The sequence below is a fragment of the Salmo salar genome, chromosome ssa27 (assembly GCF_905237065.1).
Source record: "Salmo salar chromosome ssa27, Ssal_v3.1, whole genome shotgun sequence".
NCBI lineage: Eukaryota > Metazoa > Chordata > Actinopteri > Salmoniformes > Salmonidae > Salmo > Salmo salar.
The window spans coordinates 37,925,586-37,940,255 of record NC_059468.1 but is presented as its reverse complement, the minus strand read 5'-3'; the positions used below and the strand labels follow the sequence as shown (position 1 = coordinate 37,940,255).

The 14,670-nt window shown below is 45.8% G+C and overlaps 1 protein-coding gene across 2 annotated transcripts in view; it reads right to left on the bottom strand.

Annotated features, from left to right (window-relative positions):
- gabbr1b (gamma-aminobutyric acid (GABA) B receptor, 1b) overlaps nucleotides 1-14,140 on the bottom strand; it is a 147,389-nt gene extending 133,249 nt beyond the window's left edge. The window contains exons 1-2 of one of the 2 annotated variants that reach the window (XM_045709658.1): nucleotides 13,943-14,140; nucleotides 12,793-12,953 (exon numbers count right to left, since the gene is read on the bottom strand). In XM_045709658.1, coding sequence (XP_045565614.1) covers nucleotides 12,793-12,918 — 126 coding nt within the window. In that variant the 5' untranslated portion in view covers nucleotides 12,919-12,953; nucleotides 13,943-14,140. Of the gene's footprint in view, nucleotides 1-12,792 lie in introns of both variants that reach the window. The other variant, XM_045709657.1, reaches the window with a different exon arrangement.
- Between the last annotated feature and the right edge of the window lie 530 nt (nucleotides 14,141-14,670).

The following is a 14,670-nucleotide window of genomic DNA, read 5'->3' as shown; positions in this document are numbered from 1 at the left end:
AATTGAGGTAGACTGATTACATACGGCACCCCGCAACAACAACAAATTAACATACATACTATTTGTATGTTAAACTGTGGAGAGATTGAGAGGGTCAGTGCTTCATTTCACACTAGTCTGCACACAACAATACCAATAAACAGGAAGAGCCCAGAAACAAGGTGAGGCACATCCCAAGGACACCTGATGTTGGCACCCTATGCTCTATGTATGGCCCCATAGGGCTGTGGCCAAAAGTAGCGCACTATCTATGGGCCCTGACCAAAGGTAGTGCACTATATAGGGAACATGGCCCTGGTCTAAAGTAGTGCACTACATAGGGAATAGGGTGCCATTTGGGATGTATCCCTGTGATTGCACCATTGAATAGGGCACTGAATCAAATGACTGATATTACACCTAACAGTCCAAACCGTACTCTCACTGGGAATATATTCTGGCGACAGCAAATAGAGATAAATTACTTCAAACTGATTACACAGAGGAACCTGGTTTTGTTTGATCGTACAAATTGAGTTAGCAGCGGGCCCGAGAAAACAGATTTCCCCCTTCCAAATGGCATACTGTACTATTCCCCTTTATAGTGCACTACTTTTAACCAGAGCCTTATGGTCAAAAGCAGTGCAGTACACAGCATATGCTCCCATGTAGGACGCAGCCCGTTCATTTTAATGAAGTGAGAGAAGTCAATGGTCAAATCCTCTAGCTAGTATATTCATGTATTGCTTTCCACCGTAAAGCCCCTCCTCATGTCCACATTAAACCCATTCCATGTGAAAGACATGTTTTCCACTGATGAAAACCCATAGTCATGTCCACATTAAACCCATTCCATGTGAAAGACATGTTTTCCACTGCTAAAAACCCATAGTCATGTCCACATTAAACCCATTCCATGTGAAAGACATGTTTTCCACTGCTAAAAACCCATAGTCATGTCCACATTAAACCCATTCCATGTGAAAGACACATCAGTAAAGTGACATCATTGGTCCCAATTATGAGCAAGGGGAAGGGTTAAACTGACTGCTAGGCTTTGTCCCCAAATGACACCCTATTCCCTACACCCACACAGTCTCAAAAGTAGAGCAAGTTATAAGAAATAGGGTGGTATTTGGGATACAGCCCAAGGCTAGCCTACTTGTGATTGCGATGAGATTCGTTTGGCACGCTGGTCATTAATAACAACTCCAAAAAGGAAATGGAAGAGTTAACCCCATCCAGTCACAATCAGTTCAGACTAACCCCACCCAGTCAACCCCACCCAGTCACAATCAGTTCAGACTAACCCCATCCAGTCACAATCAGTTCAGACTAAGCCCACCCAGTCACAATCAGTTCAGGTTAACCCCACCCAGTCACAATCAGTTCAGGTTAACCCCACCCAGTCACAATCAGTTCAGACTAACCCCACCCAGTCACAATCAGTTCAGACTAACCCCACCCAGTCACAATCAGTTCAGACTAACCCCACCCAGTCACAATCAGTTCAGACTAACCCCACCCAGTCACAATCAGTTCAGACTAACCCCATCCAGTCACAATCAGTTCAGACTAACCCCACCCAGTCACAATCAGTTCAGACTAACCCCACCCAGTCACAATCAGTTCAGACTAACCCCACCCAGTCACAATCAGTTCAGACTAACCCCACCCAGTCACAATCAGTTCAGACTAACCCCACCCAGTCACAATCAGTTCAGACTAACCCCACCCAGTCACAATCAGTTCAGACTAACCCCACCCAGTCACAATCAGTTCAGGTTAACCCCACCCAGTCACAATCAGTTCAGACTAACCCCACCCAGTCACAATCAGTTCAGACTAACCCCACCCAGTCACAATCAGTTCAGGTTAACCCCACCCAGTCACAATCAGTTCAGACTAACCCCACCCAGTCACAATCAGTTCAGGTTAACCCCACCCAGTCACAATCAGTTCAGGTTAACCCCACCCAGTCACAATCAGTTCAGACTAACCCCACCCAGTCACAATCAGTTCAGGTTAACCCCACCCAGTCACAATCAGTTCAGGTTAACCCCATCCAGTCACAATCAGTTCAGACTAACCCCATCCAGTCACAATCAGTTCAGACTAACCCCACCCAGTCACAATCAGTTCAGGTTAACCCCACCCAGTCACAATCAGTTCAGACTAACCCCATCCAGTCACAATCAGTTCAGACTAACCCCATCCAGTCACAATCAGTTCAGACTAACCCCACCCAGTCACAATCAGTTCAGGTTAACCCCACCCAGTCACAATCAGTTCAGACTAACCCCACCCAGTCACAATCAGTTCAGGTTAACCCCACCCAGTCACAATCAGTTCAGGTTAACCCCACCCAGTCACAATCAGTTCAGGTTAACCCCACCCAGTCACAATCAGTTCAGGTTAACCCCATCCAGTCACAATCAGTTCAGACTAACCCCACCCAGTCACAATGAGTTCAGGTTAACCCCACCCAGTCACAATCAGTTCAGGTTAACCCCACCCAGTCACAATCAGTTCAGGTTAACCCCACCCAGTCACAATCAGTTCAGACTAACCCCACCCAGTCAACCCCACCCAGTCACAATCAGTTCAGGTTAACCCCACCCAGTCACAATCAGTTCAGGTTAACCCCATCCAGTCACAATCAGTTCAGACTAACCCCACCCAGTCACAATCAGTTCAGGTTAACCCCACCCAGTCACAATCAGTTCAGGTTAACCCCACCCAGTCACAATCAGTTCAGGTTAACCCCACCCAGTCACAATCAGTTCAGGTTAACCCCACCCAGTCACAATCAGTTCAGACTAACCCCACCCAGTCACAATCAGTTCAGACTAACCCCACCCAGTCACAATCAGTTCAGGTTAACCCCACCCAGTCACAATCAGTTCAGGTTAACCCCACCCAGTCACAATCAGTTCAGGTTAACCCCACCCAGTCACAATCAGTTCAGGTTAACCCCACCCAGTCACAATCAGTTCAGACTAACCCCACCCAGTCAACCCCACCCAGTCACAATCAGTTCAGACTAACCCCACCCAGTCACAATCAGTTCAGACTAACCCCACCCAGTCACAATCAGTTCAGGTTAACCCCACCCAGTCACAATCAGTTCAGACTAACCCCACCCAGTCACAATCAGTTCAGACTAACCCCACCCAGTCACAATCAGTTCAGACTAACCCCACCCAGTCAACCCCACCCAGTCACAATCAGTTCAGACTAACCCCACCCAGTCACAATCAGTTCAGACTAACCCCACCCAGTCACAATCAGTTCAGGTTAACCCCACCCAGTCACAATCAGTTCAGACTAACCCCACCCAGTCACAATCAGTTCAGACTAACCCCACCCAGTCACAATCAGTTCAGACTAACCCCACCCAGTCACAATCAGTTCAGACTAACCCCACCCAGTCACAATCAGTTCAGGTTAACCCTACCCAGTCACAATCAGTTCAGGTTAACCCCACCCAGTCACAATCAGTTCAGACTAACCCCACCCAGTCACAATCAGTTCAGACTAACCCCACCCAGTCACAATCAGTTCAGGTTAACCCCACCCAGTCACAATCAGTTCAGGTTAACCCCACCCAGTCACAATCAGTTTAGGTTAACCCCACAGTCACAATCAGTTCAGGTTAACCCCACCCAGTCACAATCAGTTCAGACTAACCCCACCCAGTCACAATCAGTTCAGACTAACCCCACCCAGTCACAATCAGTTCAGGTTAACCCCACCCAGTCACAATCAGTTCAGACTAACCCCACCCAGTCATAATCAGTTCAGGTTAACCCCACCCAGTCATAATCAGTTCAGACTAACCCCACCCAGTCACAATCAGTTCAGGTTAACCCCACCCAGTCACAATCAGTTCAGGTTAACCCCACCCAGTCACAATCAGTTCAGGTTAACCCCACCCAGTCACAATCAGTTCAGACTAACCCCACCCAGTCACAATCAGTTCAGACTAACCCCACCCAGTCACAATCAGTTCAGACTAACCCCACCCAGTCACAATCAGTTCAGGTTAACCCCACCCAGTCACAATCAGTTCAGACTAACCCCACCCAGTCACAATCAGTTCAGACTAACCCCACCCAGTCATAATCAGTTCAGACTAACCCCACCCAGTCACAATCAGTTCAGACTAACCCCACCCAGTCACAATCAGTTCAGACTAACCCCACCCAGTCACAATCAGTTCAGACTAACCCCACCCAGTCACAATCAGTTCAGGTTAACCCCACAGTCACAATCAGTTCAGACTAACCCCACCCAGTCACAATCAGTTCAGACTAACCCCACCCAGTCACAATCAGTTCAGACTAACCCCACCCAGTCACAATCAGTTCAGACTAACCCCACCCAGTCACAATCAGTTCAGGTTAACCCCACCCAGTCACAATCAGTTCAGACTAACCCCACCCAGTCACAATCAGTTCAGGTTAACCCCACCCAGTCACAATCAGTTCAGACTAACCCCACCCAGTCATAATCAGTTCAGGTTAACCCCACCCAGTCATAATCAGTTCAGACTAACCCCACCCAGTCACAATCAGTTCAGGTTAACCCCACCCAGTCACAATCAGTTCAGGTTAACCCCACCCAGTCACAATCAGTTCAGGTTAACCCCACCCAGTCACAATCAGTTCAGACTAACCCCACCCAGTCACAATCAGTTCAGACTAACCCCACCCAGTCATAATCAGTTCAGGTTAACCCCACCCAGTCACAATCAGTTCAGGTTAACCCCACCCAGTCACAATCAGTTCAGACTAACCCCACCCAGTCACAATCAGTTCAGGTTAACCCCACAGTCACAATCAGTTCAGACTAACCCCACCCAGTCACAATCAGTTCAGGTTAACCCCACCCAGTCACAATCAGTTCAGACTAACCCCACCCAGTCACAATCAGTTCAGACTAACCCCACCCAGTCACAATCAGTTCAGACTAACCCCACCCAGTCACAATCAGTTCAGGTTAACCCCACCCAGTCACAATCAGCTCAGACTAACCCCACCCAGTCACAATCAGTTCAGGTTAACCCCACCCAGTCACAATCAGTTCAGACTAACCCCACCCAGTCACAATCAGCTCAGGTTAACCCCACCCAGTCACAATCAGTTCAGGTTAACCCCACCCAGTCACAATCAGTTCAGACTAACCCCACCCAGTCACAATCAGTTCAGGTTAACCCCACCCAGTCACAATCACTTCAGGTTAACCCCACCCAGTCACAATCAGTTCAGACTAACCCCACCCAGTCACAATCAGTTCAGGTTAACCCCACCCAGTCACAATCAGTTCAGGTTAACCCCACCCTGTCACAATCAGTTCAGGCACGCGGGCCTATTTATTCTGAGAGTCAGTGGCGTGTTTGAGGCTTGCTGAGTCAGTGACGTGTTTGGGGATAGTTGAGTCAGTGGCGTGTTTGGGGCTCGTTGAGTCAGTAGCGTGTTTGGGGCTCGCTGAGTCAGTGATTTTTTTGGGGCTCGTTGACTCAGTGGCATGTTTGGGGTTCGTTGAATCAGTGACGTGTTTGGGGCTCGTTGAGTCAGTGGCGTGTTTGGGGATAGTTGAGTCAGTGGCGTGTTTGGGGCTCGTTGAATCAGTGACGTGTTTGGGGATAGTTGAGTCAGTGGCGTGTTTGGGGCTCGTTGAATCAGTGACGTGTTTGGGGATAGTTGAGTCAGTGGCGTGTTTGGGGCTCGTTGAATCAGTGACGTGTTTGGGGATAGTTGAGTCAGTGGCGTGTTTGGGGCTCGTTGACTCAGTGGCGTGTTTGGGCTCGTTGACTCAGTGACGTGTTTGGGGATAGTTGAGTCAGTGGCGTGTTTGGGGCTCGTTGAGTCAGTGGCGTGTTTGGGGTCATTTTCAAGTCTTGACAGAGATTTTCAAGTTGATTTATGTCATAACTGTAACTGGGACACTCAGGAACATTCAATGTCATCTTGGTAAGCAACTCCAGTGTATATTTGGCCTTGTGTTTTAGGTTATTGTCCTGCTGAAAGGTGAATTTGTCTACCAGTGTCTGTTGGATTTCACAGCAGACTCAACCAGGTTTTCCTCTAGGATTGTGCCTGTGCTTAGCTCTATTCCGTTTCTTTTACCCTAAAAAAACTCTGTAGTTCTTGCCGATGACAAGCATACCCATAACATGATGCAACCACCACCATGGTTGAAAATATGAAGAGTGGTACTCAGTGGTGTTTTGTGTTGGATTTGCCCCAAACATAAAGCTTTGTTTCCTTCCTCACCGACAACTGAGTTAGGAAGGACGCTTTTATCTTTGTAGTGACTGGGTGTATCCTCAAGGGATATTCCATGTCTGCTTTATTTATTTTTATCCATCTACCAATAGTAGATGTGTGCTCTTCTTTGTGAGACATTGGAAAACCTCAGTGATCTTTGTGGTTGAATCTGTGTTTGAAATGTAGTGCTCGACTGAGGAACCTTACACTGTATGTGTGAGGTAGTCATTCAGAAATCAGGTTAAACACAGACTGAGTCCATGCCACTTATTATGTGACCTGAAAAATCTATATTTTACTTCTGAACTTATTTAGGCTTGCCATAACAAAGGTGTTGGATACTGATTGACTCAAGACATTTCAGCTTTTCATGCTTTATTAATTTGTAAAATAAATTGAAAAACATAATTCCATTTTGACAATAAAATGTAGAAACAAAGTCAAGGGGTGTGAATACTTTCTGAAGTAACTGTGTACATATACCTGTAGAAGTTTGTGAGGGTCTTAGGGGCCAAGCCAAACTCCTTCAGCCTCCTGAGGTTGACGAGGCGCTGTTGCACCTTCTTCACCACACTGTCTACGTGAAGGGACCATTTCAGGTCATCAGTGATGTGCATGCTGAGGACCTTCAAGCTTTTGACCCTCTCCACTGCGGCCTCTTCGATGTGGATGGGGGTGTGCTTTCTCTGCTGTCTCCTGTAGTCCCCGATCAGCTCTTTCAGTTTGTTGATGTTGAAGGAGAGGTTATTTTCCTGGCACCGCTACGCCAGGGCTCTCACTTCCTCCCTGTAGGCTGTCTCATCATTGTTGGTAATCAGGCCTACCACTGTTGTGTTGTCAACAAACTTGCTGATTGAGTTGGAGATGTGCGTTGCCACACAGTCATGGGTGATTAGGGAGTACAGGAGGGGGCTGAGCACGCACACCTGTGGGGCCCCTGTGTTGAGGATCAGCTTGGCAGAGGTGTTGTTGCCTACCTTCACCACTTGGGGTCGGCCCATCAGGAAATCCAGGACCCAGTTGCACAGAAAAGGATTCATAAACTGTAAAACATATGGAACGGAGCCATCGATGACATCACTCCATTGTTTCCTATGAGAATGCTCAGTGGCGCAGTTGATGATCAGGAAGTGTCATTTCAGCGTTTTCGCCATCTTGCTACATGGAGGAGATTTTGGAAACATTGCATGTGCAGTTTGAGCTCCTCTAGGAAGTGAAATTGCAGGCTAGCTCAGTCCTGCCTCCTCTCGTGGAGTATGTCAAGTTGACGGCCGACCGATGTACTGCAGGCTGCCATTTATAAGTTATCCTTATAACTTCGTCTGTGTGTGATTTTTAAGTAATTGTTTCAACGACATACATCTGGTGAAATAGAATTATTGGTACCATGATTGTGTTAAAAAAAATATATATATGTATATATATCCAAGAATATTGACCACAAAGATCGCCATTTCCCCCATTCACTGTAATGGGGGATCCTGTTTCCTGTAAACAATGCCTCCAGTACCGCGATCGGCCTTCAACTTTAAATCGTCAATGCGAGGGGGCAGTTGTTCTCCCCTGGTTCAGACTCAGGGTCCTGAGCTTAGTGATGAGCTTGGAAGGTACTATGGTGTTGAAGGCTGAGCTGTAATCGATGAACAGCATTCTTACATAGTGGGAACAACATCCTCTATGCACTTCCTGATGAACCCAGTTCCCGAGTCAGTGTATACGTCAATACTATGCTCAGAGGCGACCCGGAACATTTCCCAGTCCACATGATCAAAACAATCTTGAAGCACAGATTCCGATTGGTCAGACCAATGTTGAACAGTACTTACCACAGGTGCTTCCTGTTTAAGTTTCTGCGTATAGGTGGGGAGGAACATAATGGAGGCGTGATCTGATTTTCCGAAAGTAGGGCAAGGGGGGGGTCTTGTATGGGAGGGGGGGTGTACACAGCAGTGATGATGACCGAAGAAAATTAACTCGGGAGGTAATGCGGTTGGTATTTCATGGTGAAGTATTCCAGATCGGGCGAACAAAATTACTTTCTGTATTTTACCACAATCCCACCATGAGTTGTTAATCATGAAGCCTTTTTCACAGAGGGTTCTTTCTTCCTGTCCGCACGATGGACGGAGAACCCCACTGACTGAATGTACACGGACAATATGTCCGGAGAGAGTCATGATTCCATAAAACAGTATCTTACAGGCCCTGGGCTTGTCTACTTTATTGTCCAGGGACTGAACCTTAGCGAGTAATATACTCTGAAGCGGTGGATGGTATGCACACTGCCTGAGTCTGACTAGGGCCCCACTTCTTCTTCATCTCTGGAATCAGCATTTTGGTGTAGCCCCGGGGATGAATAGAGCTGCCTCGGGTTCAAACAATGGATCCAGGTCAGGGAAGTCCAATTTCTGCTCAAATTTCTGGTGAGTGACCCGAGATCTAATGTCCAAAAGTTATTTTTGGCTGTAGGTAATAATACAATCAACTTTCTGAGCAAATAATGTAAAAAATAAAACACCAAAAAAATAAAACACTGCAGAGTTGGCTAGGGAGCTGGAAACAGGGCGACCGGGTCTGTCGGCGCCATCCATGAACTGTGCAGCTGGGGCCCAACGCATCAAATCACACACACACACACACACAGCCTACAGAGAAAAAACCTGGCAGCACAAACTATGTAGATATTTTTGTATTTTCAACTATTTAGTATTTAGCACCTCTGCTTGCCTGAGTGAAGGGCTGAGACAGAGCGAGACAGAGAGATGCACAGGCACTATGAAGCGTACCAAATGCAGTCATTGACTTTCAGGATTTTTAGAACGCTCCGAATGTTAAGAGTTCTACAGGCTCCCGAAAGGAATGACAAGCAGCTGTTAAATATTTGGATGAAGTATCAGCGATATTGTAAAGACTCATCTGGACTGGAACAGCAGAATTATTTTCCCTCACAGAGAGGCATAGACTTTCCATTATTCATATGAATAGGCTAGTGAAGAACACTTTATAAATATATAATCAAGTTCATTCTCAAGTGTTGACTATTTGAAAATGGCTTGACAGTGCAGGATGCCTTTAAATATATCAGATGATTTTATACGGGGTCGCAAGAAGTCAATCCCGTCAATAAAACAAAACCGCTTATAAACCATCACTTAAGTGTTGCTGACAGATGGGTTACAATGAAGGTTATGGAGGCCTGGTGTGGAGAGAGAGAGAAAGAGAGAGAGAGCGACAGAGAGTCAGAGGCATTTTGATGAAGGTTATGGAGGCCTGGTGTGGAGAGAGAGAGGAAGAGAGAGCAAAGAGAGTCAGAGGCATTTTGATGAAGGTTATGGAGGCCTGGTGTGGAGAGAGAGAGGAAGAGAGAGCAAAGAGAGTCAGAGGCATTTTGATGAAGGTTATGGAGGCCTGGTGTGGAGAGAGAGAGGAAGAGAGAGCAAAGAGAGTCAGAGGCATTTTGATGAAGGTTATGGAGGCCTGGTGTGGAGAGAGAGAGAAAGAGAGAGAGAGCGACAGAGAGTCAGAGGCATTTTGATGAAGGTTATGGAGGCCTGGTGTGGAGAGAGAGAGAAAGAGAGAGAGCGCGACAGAGAGTCAGAGACATTTTGATGAAGTTTATGGAGGCCTGGTGTGGAGGTTAAACCCAATCTATCCTAAACTCACAAATAAAACTACACTAAGAAATAAACCCATCCTAAACTTAGAAATGAAACTCCATCTATCCTAAACTTAGAAATAAACACAGCCTTCTGGGCATGTTTTGTCGTAAAACCTCATTGCTAATGCTCACCATCTAAATCTAACGTTATGTCCATGGAATAGGTTTTGGAGAACGTTGCCCCCCCCCCTTTTTACTATCAAATCAAATAAATGTCTGTATAAACAAAACGAGACACCAATCCAGAGAGATATTCATGGGGAGTGTTCTCATTGATTCTAACCCTGACACTCGGGAGGAAATCAGGACGTGTCTTCTTTAATGAACATCTAATGAGCTTTTGTGAAGGTCCAGGGCGATGTTTTTGGGGAATGACCATACTCACTAGCGGGAGAGAGGGAGATTTTCTGGTTGATTTGCCTCCTGATGATAACACAAGGGGAGGTGTCTGAAATGGCACCCTAGTCCCTATATAGTGCACTACTTTTCACCAGAGTCCAATGGGCCATACGGTAGGTATATAGTGCACTACTTTTCACCAGAGTCCAATGGGCCATACGGTACATAGTGCACTCCCATTTTGGGAAGCAGAACAGGCAGAAACAGGCACTAGGAGCTGAATCCCTAATCAGTCAACAGATCCGTCAGAGCTCAGGTCCGCGAGGGGTCAACATTCTCCTCATCATGCAGCTGACCTGGAAGACACTTGGACGGGCTGTCTGTGGCTGTGTAAGTGCTTATGATGGATGACTGCCCCCAACCAAAGGCACTTCTTACATTTGGCTAACTACGCTGAACACTCAATAGGAGCTTACCGCAACAGGCAGGCTCACATCACCTCGCCATCCATCTGTGTCCCTGTTCAAGCAACGATAGTAAGTGCACAATCTTTCCCTTTTCTTGGAGAGAAATCTGTAGTTCTCTGTTTTGTATGAACTGCAGTCGTCTTGGTTACTGTTGTTATGCCAACCTCTAACCAACCCCCCCCCCTCTCCACACCCCCCCCCCAGTCTTTTGAAGTGGGGTTCCAATGCAGAGCAGTTTCAACCAATCAGAGCAATGCTCTTAGCAACACCAGCCAGTCACAGTGCATTTAACTATTTCCAGACTGTGAGTGTGGTGTGTTGGCATCTCTCTCTCATGAGGTGGAGGAGGGACGCAGGTGGGAAGAAGAGGCGGAATGGTAGAGAGAGAGAGAGAGAGAGTCCCATCCATTATGCACTCTGTCTAAATATTCTGTTTATTGTTGTCAGCAGCATTTCACCAGTAATTGTACTTGAATAAAGGTGATTCTGACTCTACTCAATTGAATAACACAGGCTACATAATGATACATAATGATGACCTTTTGGTCATAAGATACACTTTCTAAGTGCTTTTAGTCCGTCTTAAAGAAAGTCTATTGGGGTTCATTAAAATAAAAACGACTGAGGAAATGAGAGAATTCACAGAGGACAGTTTATTATCCCAATTATGGCACGCCTGACAGATGACGCGCATGCAGACTTGGTATTCATATGACGCAAAATATAGGCAACACAAAGTTGCGATAAAAGCAAGCCATTATGACGCAATGCTGTTCTACAATACCAATAACGACGTTTGATGTTTACACAGAAATCATGCAGTCAATGCATCAATCTTAAATTCCTGTTACAAGTTGTTATACTTATCGGAACTTAAAGTGCATTTTGCCTATAGCTTAGCCTAGGCTACTCACAATGCTATTTAGTGTATCAGGCTAGGCTACTCACCATGCTATTTGGTGTATCAGGCTAGGTTACTCACCATGCTATTTAGTGTATCAGGCTAGGCTACTCACCATGCTATTTAGTGTATCAGGCTAGGCTACTCACCATGCTATTTAGTGTATCAGGCTAGGCTACTCACAATGCTATTTAGTGTATCAGGCTAGGCTACTCACCATGCTATTTAGTGTATCAGGCTAGGTTACTCACCATGCTATTTAGTGTATCAGGCTAGGTTACACACCATGCTATTTAGTGTATCAGGCTAGGCTACTCACCATGCTATTTGGCGTATCAGGCTAGGCTACTCACCATGCTATTTAGTGTATCAGGCTAGGCTAGGCTACTCACCATGCTATTTAGTGTGTCAGGCTAGACTAGGTTACTCACCATGCTATTTAGTGTATCAGGCTAGGCTACTCACCATGCTATTTAGTGTACTAGGCTAGTCTAGGCTACTCACCATGCTATCTAGTGTATCAGGCTATGCTACTCACCATGCTATCTAGTGTATCAGGCTAGGCTACTCACCATGCTATTTAGTGTATCAGGCTAGGCTACTCACCATACTATTTAGTGTATCAGGCTAGGCTAGGTTACTCACCATGCTATTTAGTGTATCAGGCTAGGCTACTCACCATACTATTTAGTGTATCAGGCTAGGCTAGGCTACTCACCATGCTATTTAGTGTATCAGGCTAGGCTAGGCTACTCACCATGCTATTTAGTGTATCAGGCTAGGCTACTCACCATGCTATTTAGTGTATCAGGCTAGGCTAGGCTACTCACCATGCTATTTAGTGTATCAGGCTAGGCTACTCACCATGCTATTTAGTGTATCAGGCTAGGCTAGGCTACTCACCATGCTATTTAGTGTATCAGGATAGGCTAGGCTACTCACCATGCTATTTAGTGTATTAGGCTAGGCTAGGCTACTCACCATGCTATTTAGTGTATCAGGATAGGCTAGGCTACTCACCATGCTATTTAGTGTATCAGGATAGGCTAGGCTACTCACCATGCTATTTAGTGTATCAGGATAGGCTAGGCTACTCACCATGCTATTTAGTGTATCAGGCTAGGCTAGGCTACTCACCATGCTATTTAGTGTATCAGGATAGGCTAGGCTACTCACCATGCTATCGTAGTGGATCAGTTCCAGTTCGTACTCCGGCAGTATATCCGTTCTCTTGTTCACCAAGTCGAGAGCCATCTGAGCGGAAGGGAGGCATGCTTGGCCCCCGGGCCAGCCTCCGCTCATCGGGAAGAGGGCACCGATGTAGAGCTTCTTCTTGCCTAGAGCCGGGCAGGACCAAGAGAGGAGTAAAGTCAGCGAGGCAAAGATCAGTGTCTGGCGGGTGATGGAGCGTCGAACCTCGTCTAGACTTTGACAGGACACCGCCATGTTGGAAGTTTTAGAGTCTCAGAAACTTGGTTTGAAAGATGTTGTTTGCTGCTTATGTTTGAGAATTGTCTTGGTGACTAATTCTCCTCTGATATTGTTCAGCTGTTGCTGCGTCAATAACTCTTGAAAGTGCGTGTTTTGTCAAGACAAAATCAACTATTTATATTCCTCATTAAATAGCCAACCAACACTAGTTCTGCTGAAGGGTAACTTCGTTTCGGTCTGTAAATAAATTTAACTGTCTCTAAATTATTCTTCCTCTGTCTACACTCAACACGTGTTGGTCTCGGGACAATATTATGAACGAGTCAAATCCATAGTCACCTAGACTATAAATCAAGTCGGTTGGATATAGACGGTTATCCTCTTGCAGTTACACATTTAGCGCAATCAATAGCTAACCGGGTGAAAGTAAGTTATGTAAAAATGTACAGAAACAGATGTCAATGAACAGTACACGTAGGTCAGACGTCGCTTAGTTCCACTTGCTCTCTCGATATCAATAACAGGTAGAAACCGTTGCAGAAGAGATTGATTTGTAGTTTTCGGTACAGCGCTGTCCAGGGTTCTGAAATAAAACGAGCGACTAAGCGCTGTTGCAAATATTCCAATAACATAAAGTCTCTGGGAGAAAATAAATTAATAAATGGTGAAATAATTTAGAGAGAAATAGCAATACATCGGATGGTAACCTATACTGTTCAACAGTGGTCCTTTTAAATATTCGTCTGTCCTTGCCCTATCCAATTCCTACATACTGCACTGCTCTCCCCGAAAGATATTGCGCTATGATATAATTAATGCGCACGTTAGGTAGTGTACATGTAGTGTAGGATTGACCGCCGCAAAACATAAACATGTCACATTCGTCTATTCCTACCAGCTCCTCCTCTCCTGTCTATTAACGATGAATCTGCATGACGGAATTCTAAACGACAGGTAAGCAGATGACGAGAGTCGACTCCGGTTACACTTCAGCAGTTAAAACAATCAAGTATCGAGCAGCGGGGTAAATGTTAAAGCAAACAGGTTCCGAGCATCATTTATTTTCGTTGACTGCAGCAGAGACTGTGAGATAATACAGTGTGCCAGGTTTACAGAGCACAGAGAGAGGGAGGGGAAGAGAGAGAGAGAGAGAGGGAGGGATGGAGTGAGAGAGGTGCTGGAGGGAGGGAGGGAGGGAAGGGGTTGTTCTGCTCGATCCCTCTCCATTTCATAAACCACTTTGAATTTGCAATCCTTTCACAGAGCCTTTCATTTATCTCTACTTTCTCCCCCCTTTTTTCCCCTCTGCCAACTACACACTACACTACGTCTTTCTTCCTGTTCTCTCTCTCATTCAGCCCTCTCTACTACTGTGCTGCCTATCTACGCTCTTCTAGCTAGATGCAAATATTTTAATTACAAATGTCAAGTCATTATCAAAGTAGATCATGGATTCTCTCATTCCTCTGCACTTCTCCATTTGTTATCTCTCTCTCTCTCTCCTTCAGATCTAGCCTTCTTGTCCTCTCTCATACTCATATAGCTCTCTTTTTCCCTTCCATCTTCCAGTCACACCAATACCAATCTCAGTGTGTTGAGTGTGTGTAATAATGTATTAACACA